Genomic DNA, 10,944 nt, shown 5'->3' with positions numbered 1-10,944 from the left:
GAGACGACAGAGCAGTGATTTATTGATTTATTTACTGTATATTGCTGCTGCCACACAGATCTAAAATACACATGTGATTTATTTCCCAGCTGTTTACCTTCACAGACACCTTCACAGACATAACTGGTGTGTGTTTGTAACGTAAACTTGTGTGTGAATGAGAGCTTAGTTTAGTACTCACATGCTGTGACAGCCGCTTTCTGTGCGTGTGCACTCAGAAAACTGTATATCAGAAGTTTAAACTAATATGGTTTAAAACGCATGATTTCAGTGCGATAAACATGATAATCAGAACAAAAACAGATGTGTTTAGCAGGTACGAGCTGTAATGGCGCAGCTCTATTCAGGAAAAGGGGGCGGGGAGCAGCAGCTCATTTAAAGAGACAGGCACGAAAAACAGCGTGTTTCTGCTTCCACTCAAAATAGACATTTTCAGAATGCTATAATAAATGATCTGTGGGGTATTTTGAGCTGAAACTGCACAGACACATTCTGGGGACACCTGAGACTTATATTACATATTGTAAAAAGGGGCATAATGTGTCTCCTTTAAGATGTTGCTGTGAGTCTGCGCTCGCTTCTGTCTCCTCCAGTTCGGAGGGAAGCTGGTGATGTTTGAGAGCCCTAAAGTAGCGCCTCAGCAGCAGCCAATCCCGCGACAGGTGCATGTGAGTCAGGTGACCACAGAGACGGCGTTCCTCCAGCGTTCAGCCGAGCTGCAGGCCACTCTACAATCCAGATCCTTTAGCAGCTACTGCCACGGCAAGATCAGGAGTGCCCCGTCTGACGCCGAGCAGGACATATGGAGGTTCCTCATGGTACAAACTTTCACATTTACACACAACTTCTTCTGTGAAGCACACAGGAGTCGGATTCATTCAGTCGCATAGTTAACAGAGGATCAGGATGCATTTACTTGAGATGCAAAATATGTGAAAAACAGATATGAAGTCTGAGAAATTGAACAAAATGATAAATTTCAGAGACTTTTTATAATGTTGGGTAGAACTGCACGATTTTAAATCTATTTGTGATTTTTGGGATAAAAATTATTTTAAAATGTGATTTAAAAAACACTTGTATAAGAATTCTACTACTAATATTAGTAATAACAACAACAATAATATTTATAATAACAATAATGCTAATAAAAATTAAATTAAATTCTTAAAATATTATTAAATAATAATTATTTTTGTAGTATTCATTTCCTTGTCATTATTAGCCTTTTTTATTTTAATAATTATTATTATTGTTAGCTATTTTAATTATTATTATTATTATTATTAATATACTATTAAATTATTGTTGTTGCTCTTGCTGTTATTAGTATTGTTATTTTTCTTTTTATTATTAGTCTTATTTATTATGATTATTATTATTAATAATGTCATTATTATTAGTCTCAGTATTATTTTTACTATTATTATTATTATTGGGGAAGTGGAATGGCTGTATTTAGTGTATTTAGGATTTTAAAATGTGATTTAAAAAAAAACTTGTTTGAAGAGCTTATAGGGCCGCTATGTTGTTGTTATTATTATTATTATTATTAATATAATTATTATTATTATTATTGCTAAATAAAATAAAAACAAAATAAATAATACTTTTGTAATAATTCACTGTAAAATAAAAAATATAGTCCCTGGGAATCGAACCCATAGCCTTGGTGTTGCAAGCGCCATACTTTACTGTTTGAGAGACAGGATTAGAAAATATAGATAATCTTAAAGCTATCATATTCATACTAAAAGCCACAGAACGTCACATTTATGCTCTGAGAACTGATGCACACATCACTTTCAATCAGTCGTTGTTCTGCGGTGTTTCTAACAGGTGAATTTTGAGGATGAGGCGCGTGTGAAGTTTCTGCGGCTGCTGGGCTTCAGTAAAGACGAGCTGCAGAGGAAGGTATCGCATCACAATACAAATCATTACATTCGGGGAGAGCAGGGATAATGCATAATGCTGTTTATCCACTGACACATCTTACCCCACCTCATTAAAATCATTGGAATAATGCTTTTTGGAATGCAATAAAGGAATAATGTGACCTGGAGATATTACACTGACTCCCATAATGACCAAAAAGCAAGTCTTCTGATGATGCTTGGTGAAAAAATCAGACTCAAACGTGTTTGTTTTTGAGTGAAGCTCTAATTCTAACCTCGATTCCTGCAGATCTCAGCGTGTTTGGGGAGGAAGCTTCATCCGAACGGTTTAGACGTGAATGATCTGGCTGAGAAAATGCAGACGCTTTCTGATCAGGTGTGTATTAGGCTTGCCGCGATAGACAGTGTTAAGCCGCAGCACCGGTTACGTCACTTGCCCACCGCGTCACCGACCCCCACCGTCGTTTAGATTTTTTTATAGTAATAAAAATCATTTAGTTCAGTAAAAGAACAGACACTACAATTAAAAACTGAACGCGGCTGCTCAATGCAGCGTGCCGAACGACAGTCGCATCACAGATCAGACTTCATTTCTCCAGCGAGGAGAGCGAGTCGAGCTGACTGACGAGAAGAGCGAGGCGAGACGGACGAGAAGAGCGAGACGACTGACGAGAAGAGCGAGGCGAGACGGATGAGAAGAGCGAGGCGACTGACGAGAAGAGCGAGGCGAGACGACTGACTAGAAGAGCGAGGCGAGACGACTGACGAGAAGAGCGAGACGACTGACGAGAAGGGCGAGGCGAGACGACTGACGAGAAGGGCGAGGCGAGACGACGGACGAGAAGGGCGAAGCGAGACGACGGACGAGAAGGGCGAGACGACGGACGAGAAGGGCGAGGCGAGACGAGACGGACGAGAAGAGCGAGTCGAGGCGAGACGGACGAGAAGAGCGAGGCGAGACGGACGGGGCAGGGCGAGACGAGACGGAGGAGAAGAGAAGGGCGAGATGAGACGGATGAGAAGGGCGAGGCGAGACGGATGAGAAGAGCGAGTCGAGACGAGACGGATGAGAAGAGCGAGGCGAGACGACGGACGAGAAGGGCGAGGCGAGACGACGGACGAGAAGGGCGAGACGAGACGGACGAGAAGGGCGAGGCGAGACGAGACGGACGAGAAGAGAAGGGCGAGATAAATTTGTACCAGTTTGTGGAACATCTAATTGACCTTAAACGTCGCTCAAGGGGCATCCACTCAAAATACTCATTCAAAGGGTGTGTGCAGTCTCCTATAATCTTATGTGCCATCCTCATCACTTGCTGTTCATAATAAAATCTAAGACTTCGCAAGGGAACACCTAACATTTTTGAGCACACATTAACAATACCTTGCAAACTATTTTTGTTCTTTGTAGACGATAAGGAAAACCAACAAATAAAGGAAAAGGACAATATACTTTCAACAAATGAATTTAAAAAAAGTCCTGAGAATGACTCTCTGTACATGAAAGGAATTCAGCTTCCTCAGCACAAACAATCTTTGATTTGACCTTTTAATAATTGCATCTGTGTTTTGATCAAACTTCAGCCTATTATCAATAATCGTTCCTAAATACTTGTATTCCTCCACTACATGAACCTGTGTGTCATTAATGACCACCCTTTGAGGTGCAAGTGTTTTCCTACTAAAACTAATGATCATCTCTTTCGTTTTTGACACATTCAAATCTAATTTCATCCTATTACACCATAAAATAGGTGTAGCCTTCAACTGTTTCAATATATCTAATTGATTTAATTTAAAATTATTAGAGGAACTAGTATTATCTTTAAAAACTGCCATCTTGTTAATATGATCTATAAAAAGTGCCATCTCATTACCTACAACAGATGTATCAAAACGAGAAAAAAATTCATTATACTTAGAAGAAAATTAGCATCATAATTCTCCATAGGCATTTGTTGATTTGATACCCGTGTACTTACTTCAGCCATACTCTTAATTCCTTTCCAGGCTGCTTTAAGATTACCATGCAGAAACACATCCTCAATCTTATTTTTATAATTATTTTTAGCAGTTTTTATTGCCCTTTTAACGTCCCTGTTTATCTGTTTTTTCTCCTCATTAGTTCCTGAGAGAAAAACTCTCTTCTTCATATTCAGTATACCTTTTAACTCCAAGGTATAATTATTATTGGGATACAAGGTGATCTTTTTTGTAGGTATGAAAATGTTAAAAAAACGTCTTGAATGCTGTTAAAGATAAAGCTGAAATTATATTACACAGTCCAAGGTAAAAAAAAAAAAAAAAGCACATTTTGTTAAAGAGAAAAGTTGGTTGGTTGTATCAAAACATAGCTCAGTAGCTTAGTACATATAAGATACATAAATGTAGTTTCATTTATCTGAGTACAAGATAATTTATTTTTTTTCAATTTTGCACCATTTTGTCCCACTTCTCAAGAATGACTGGGAAACCGCAATTAGTTCAATATCTGAATTACAAATCTTATATCGTACTATTGCTGTATTACACCAGCTTTCCTTAATATAAACACACACACCTCCTCCACGTTGTTTTCCCCGTCAGCTGATCTCGTCAGTGGTGACGCAGAACTGGCGTGATATCGTCCAGAGCTGTGAGCTGGATAACTGGAAGGAGGCGCTAGCGGCCCTGCTGACCTACGCTAACCCCGAGGCGTTCGCTCCTCTCTGTGGTGAGAGCATCACGAGTCTAACCACAGTCTCTTGATTAGTCTGCTGCTGCTGACAAACACACTTCTGCATCAGTACAGAGTATAAGAGCTCTGAATGCAGCTCATCCAATCAGAGCTCGGAAGCTCGAAGGATTGACAGCTCTGTGTGTGTGTGTGTGTGTGTGTGTGTGTGTGCAGATACTCTGGGTGCTCGTCTGCAGGCTGAAGGCACAGAGAAGCGCTGTCTGCAGGCCTGTCTGTGCTTCATCTGCTCGGGGAACATCGAGCGTCTGGTGGAGTGCTGGACGTCACAGAGAGACTGTTCTTCGCCGCTGGAGCTGGAGGTCACACACACGCACTCTTTCACGTTTATATATGTGACCCTGCAGCACAAAAGCAGTGTTAAGTCGCTGGGGTATATTTGTAGCAATAGCCAACAATACATTGTATGGGTCAAAATTATCCATTTTTCTTTTATGCCAAAAATCATTAGGATATTAAGTAAAGATCATGTTCCATGAAGATATTTAGTAAGTTTCCTACCGTAAATATATAAAAACTTCATTATTGATTAGTAATATGCATTGCTAAGAACTTAATTTGAACAACTGTAAAGGAGATTTTCTCAATATTTAGTTTTTTTTGCACCCTCAGATTCCAGATTTTCAAATATTGTCCTATCCTAACAAACCATACATCAATGGAAAGCTTATTTATTCAGCTTTCAGCTGATCCATAAATCTCAATTGCACAAAATTGACCCTTATGACTGGTTTTGTGCTCCAGGGTCACATATTGAGTGAATGCTGTCGTGCGCTGACGTCTGTGTTCACGTGCGTCTGCAGGATCTGGTGGAGAAGGTGATGATCCTGCGCAAGTCGATCGAGCGTCTGCGTAGCGGCGAGGTTTGTGTTCAGAGCTCAGCGCTGACCGAGAAGCTCATCCAGTACTCCAGCATCCTGGCATCACAGGGCAGCTTGAGTTCAGCGCTCCGCTACCTGCCTGACAGCCCAGACCAGGTGCACACACTCATACACATTTACATAGTAACAGTGAAACTTACAGGTGAGCTGCTCATGATTTCCAACATCTGCATGTGTTGTGAGTTTGAGTCGCTTATACTGTTGGTAACACAACACGCATCAGCTGTCGTCTGAAACATGTATTAGGAAGAACATGTATGAGCCAACTGTTGTCAACAATAGAATTTGGTTTGGTCTTCCACCAAAATAAATTAGTATTATATTTTTTGGATTGTTTGGTAAAATTATTATTATTATTAATTAAAATGTAATTATTATTATTAAATGCTTAGTTTTTATTTTACAGTACAATAGAATTATTGCGGTTTTAATTTTTATTATTTAATAAAATACAAATATTTGAAGAAATAATGAAAATTATTTTTAATTTAAATACTCATTTTAATTTTAGAGTGCAATATTATTATTGCAATAGTAATATATTTCTTAATTGATTTTAATTAAAAAAATATATAGATTTTTTATTATTGTTATTATAACTATAATACAGTATAGTAGAATTATTGCTATTTTAATTTTTATGATTTAATAAAATAAAAATATTTAAGTGATTAATTATTGTTTATTATTATTATTATTATTATTATTAAAATGCAATATTATTGCTATAGTAATCTATTTCTTTATTTTTATATAATTAAAATAATTAATATTAGTGCTATAGTAATATGTTTTATTAAATTTTTATAATTTATAATCTTGTAAAATGATGTGTGTAAATAATTAATAATAATCATTATTATAATTATTAAATACTCAAATTGTATTTAACAGTACGGTAATATTATTGCTGTTTTAAAATTTATAAATTAATAAAATGAAAATATGTACTCATGTTTTTTTCAGAAATGTGCCAGTCTGTTCTGTGTGTTGTACAGGAGTTGTGGTGAGTGATGTGTTTGGTAAGCGTGTTCTCTATATGTGTGTGTTTGTGTGGTTTAGGCTGGTGTTCAGATGTTGAGACAGCGACTGTTGCATGCGAAGGGTGAGATCCTGCAGAGACCGCAGCCGTCTGCGCCAGCAGGAGGTGCTAAAGGACCGGCAAACACACACACTCTTGCAGCACACACACAGGTGAGACACTGCACTCACACACACACTCCTGCAGCACACACACAAGTGAGAAGCAGCTCTCACACACACACACACAATCCTGCAGCACACACACAGGTGAGACACTGCCCTCACACACACACTCCTGCAGCACACACACAGGTGAGACACTGCCCTCACACACACACTCCTGCAGCACACACACAGGTGAGACACTGCCCTCACACACACACTCCTGCAGCACACACACAGGTGAGACACTGCCCTCACACACACACTCCTGCAGCACACACACAGGTGAGACACTGCCCTCACACACACACTCCTGCAGCACACACACAGGTGAGACACTGCCCTCACACACACACTCCTGCAGCACACACACAGGTGAGACACTGCCCTCACACACACACTCCTGCAGCACACACACAAGAGAGAAGCAGCTCTCACACACACACACACAATCCTGCAGCACACACACAAGTTTGAAGCAGCTCTCACACACACACACAATCCTGCAGCACACACACAGGTGAGACACTGCACTCACACACACACTCCTGCAGCACACACACACACACACACTCCTGCAGCACACACACAAGTGAGAAGCAGCTCTCACACACACACACACACTCCCGCAGCACACACACAGGTGAGACACTGCACTCACACACACACTCCTGCAGCCCACACACAAGTGAGAAGCAGCTCTCACACACACACACACACTCCCGCAGCACACACACAGGTGAGACACTGCACTCACACACACACTCCTGCAGCCCACACACAAGTGAGAAGCAGCTCTCACACACACACACACACTCCCGCAGCACACACACAGGTGAGACACTGCACTCACACACACACTCCTGCAGCCCACACACAAGTGAGAAGCAGCTCTCACACACACACACACACTCCCGCAACACACACAGGTGAGACACAGCACTCACACACACACACACACAAACACTCCTGCAGCACACACAGGTGAGACACAGCACTCACTCACACACACACACACTCCTGCAGCACACACAGGTGAGACACAGCACTCACACACACACACACACACACTCCTGCAACACACACAGGTGAGACACAGCACTCACACACACACACACACAAACACTCCTGCAGCACACACAGGTGACCTCCCGCACACACACAGGAGAGACACCGCACTCACACACACACACACACTCCTGCAGCACACACACAGGTGAGACACAGCACTCACACACACACACACCTGCAGCACACACACAGGTGAGACGCTCTCTCTGTGATGAAGTGCACACCGTTATGGGCTTACATTTCTGCCACAATTCTGCGCGCGAAAGATCATATTTTGAGCGCACAAGTGCACGCAGAATTGTGGCAGAAATGTAAGCCCATACGCCGTCTGCTGATGATCAGCAAACATTATTTGCTTCCTCGTGGCCTTGATGAAATTGCGCATCTATTGAATATTGTGAAAGACGAGGCTTGTGTACAGTGTGTGTTTGCACAGGGGCGTTTCGTCTGATTTACAGTGCATTCTCATGCATCATCTGCATGTTGCAAGTGTTTGCTGTCTTTAGGGAGTTTGTGTTGAAACCGTGAGGTTATAGTTTAAAAATGTATAATATTTCTATTTAGCTTTATTTTTGTTTGTTTAATTTTGGTAATTTTAGTACTTCATCTTAAACTAGTATATTTCAGTTAGTTCCCAATGCATAATTTCTAATTGTCATATTAGCAACATGCTAATATTTCTAACACCATGCTAACAAACTTTGTAAATAATGCTAACACCATGCTGATCATGATAGAACCATGCTAATGATGTTTAAAACATGCTAGCAACATGTTAACGATATGTTAAACATGTTATCAACATGCTAATAATGTTAACAACATGCTAAAAAACATTGTAAATAATGCTAACACCTTGCTGATAATGATAGAAACATGCTAATAATGTTAAAACATGCTAGCAACATGCTAATAATGCTAACACCATGCTAACAAACTTTGTAAATAATGCTAACACCTTGCTGATAATGATAGAAACATGCTAATAATGTTAAAACATGCTAGCAACATGTTAACAATGTTAAACATGTTATCAACATGCAAGCAACATGCTAATAATGCTAACACCATGCTAACAAACTTTGTAAATAATTGTGTGTGTGTGTGTGTGTGTGTGTGTGTGTGTGTGTGTGTGTGTGTGTGAGTGTGTGTGTGAGTGTGTGAGTGTGCGTGTGTGTGTTTAAGAGGGACAGCAACAGTCCAAACTCTGCTCTTCTAATATTTAATGCTGATTGATTATGAGTCATTTGCAAATTCGCACACTGATCATGTTGTGCTTCCTGTGTGATCTCTCTGAGCTTCATGGGTAATAATGTTAGTGTGACACCGGAGTGCTTATTGTAAGTTTGCTGTGTGAGTTTTGCATTATATGATGATATAAACAGACTAAGAAAAAAATTCAAAAGCATGATTTTTTTCATGTTTCTGAAAGAGTCTCTTCTGTTCACCAAAGCTGCATTTATTTGATCAAAAATACAATAAAATAAAATGACTGATTTAAAATATATATATATATTTATATACAATATTTTAAACATTTTTATATTAAAGACATTTTCAATATTAAAAAATATTTAGAAATAAATAAATTTTTATAAAAGTAAAATTGTGAAATATTATTATAATGTAAAACAGCTGTTTTCTATGTGAATATCTGTTAAACTGTAATTTATTTCTGTGATGCGCAGCTGTATTTTCAGCATCATTCCTCCAGTCTTCAGCGTCACATGATCTTCAGAAATCAGTATAATATGCTGATCTGCTGCTCAAGAAACATTTCTGATTATTATCAATGTTGAACACAGTCGTGCTGCACAATATTTCTGTGGAAACCGTGATGCATTTCATTTTTCAGGATTCACAGATGAATTTTGAATGCTAGTGTAAGTCAGACAGAAAGAGAAGCTGCAGAGACGCTTAAATCACTCACGCAAATGTCTGTAAAGATGCAGTGACAGTCAGACATTTAGAAGTGTGACTTGAGTGTGAAGAAATGTTTTGTTGCTGCTGTATGGATGCATGTGTTTCTATTTAAATGCAAATAAATGTTTTGGTGACTGATGCCCTGTGATTGTGTGAATATTGTCTCTTCAGTTCAGGACGGGTGGAACGACCCTCCAGCTGTAACAGTCGTGCTGCACAATATTTCTGTGGAAACCGTGATGCATTTTATTTTTCAGGATTCACAGATGAATTTTGAATGCTAGTGTAAGTCAGACAGAAAGAGAAGCTGCAGAGACGCTTAAATCACTCACACAAATGTCTGTAAAGATGCAGTGACAGTCAGACATTTAGAAGTGTGACTTGAGTGTGAAGAAATGTTTTGTTGCTGCTGTATGGATGCATGTGTTTCTATTTAAATGCAAATAAATGTTTTGGTGACTGATGCCCTGTGATTGTGTGAATATTGTCTCTTCAGTTCAGGACGGGTGGAACGACCCTCCAGCTGTACGCGCAGGACAACGAAAGAAAAAGGTATTTATCATTTGCATAATTATGTTGCTAATAATAATCCATTTAGCAGGAAACAGTCTGACCTGTTTTCCACTGACATGATGCTGGAGCTGAATTTTCCTTGTTATATTTTAAAATAACTGCTATTTGTTATGTCAAATTCTATGATTGCATAAAACCCTGAATTAAATGACTTTAAATGTTAAAATATTGTTGAAAAAAAATTAAATATGCCAACAGTGCACAATGTACTATTTATGAAAATGGACAGGTTATGTGTTGCATCATTGTTTGGCTCTCAGGTGGAAACATGGTCGGATTGAATGTTCAGTACTTGCTCCGAGTGTCATTGAACTTAGTGCTGTGTGTGTCTGTGTGTGTGTCTGTGTGTGTGTCTGTGTGTGTGTGTGTGTGTGTGTGTCTGTCTGTGTGTGTGTGTGTGTGTGTGTGTGTTGTTCAGCTGCCAGAGAACTACACTCCCCCTGCTCCAATCACAGCGCCGGTAATGGGTTTCTCAGCAGAGGCTCCCGGTCCTCATGATCGAGTCCAGGTGCCACCCGGAGCCCCTCAGGAGTCCAGCATACAGGTGAGAGGTCATGATGTTAGAGCCCATCAGAAGAGCTTGTGTTTTCATCATCATGACTCTCTGTGTGTGTGTGTGTGTGTGTGTGTGTGTGTGTGTGTGTGTGTGTGTGTGTGTGTGTGTGTGTGTGTGTGTTTTGGT

At 39.7% G+C, this 10,944-nt stretch overlaps 1 protein-coding gene across 1 annotated transcript in view; it reads left to right on the top strand.

Moving 5' to 3' along the window:
• Positions 1 to 10,944, top strand: part of LOC107597776 (protein transport protein Sec31A-like) — a 30,779-nt gene that overhangs the window by 18,138 nt on the left and 1,697 nt on the right. Inside the window, exons 11-21 of the mRNA XM_016288957.1 lie at positions 594 to 818; positions 1,840 to 1,914; positions 2,185 to 2,271; positions 2,715 to 3,078; positions 4,021 to 4,073; positions 4,482 to 4,608; positions 4,786 to 4,931; positions 5,433 to 5,606; positions 6,573 to 6,719; positions 10,173 to 10,241; positions 10,681 to 10,806. Of these exons, the coding sequence (XP_016144443.1) occupies positions 594 to 818; positions 1,840 to 1,914; positions 2,185 to 2,271; positions 2,715 to 3,078; positions 4,021 to 4,073; positions 4,482 to 4,608; positions 4,786 to 4,931; positions 5,433 to 5,606; positions 6,573 to 6,719; positions 10,173 to 10,241; positions 10,681 to 10,806 (1,593 nt within the window). The remainder of the gene's footprint in view (positions 1 to 593; positions 819 to 1,839; positions 1,915 to 2,184; positions 2,272 to 2,714; positions 3,079 to 4,020; positions 4,074 to 4,481; positions 4,609 to 4,785; positions 4,932 to 5,432; positions 5,607 to 6,572; positions 6,720 to 10,172; positions 10,242 to 10,680; positions 10,807 to 10,944) is intronic.

The sequence above is a fragment of the Sinocyclocheilus grahami genome, unplaced genomic scaffold, assembly GCF_001515645.1.
Source record: "Sinocyclocheilus grahami isolate Dianchi unplaced genomic scaffold, SAMN03320097.WGS_v1.1 scaffold236.1, whole genome shotgun sequence".
Taxonomy (NCBI): domain Eukaryota; kingdom Metazoa; phylum Chordata; class Actinopteri; order Cypriniformes; family Cyprinidae; genus Sinocyclocheilus; species Sinocyclocheilus grahami.
The sequence above is the reverse complement of the archived record's forward strand: the minus strand, read 5'-3'. Positions and strand labels throughout refer to the sequence as shown.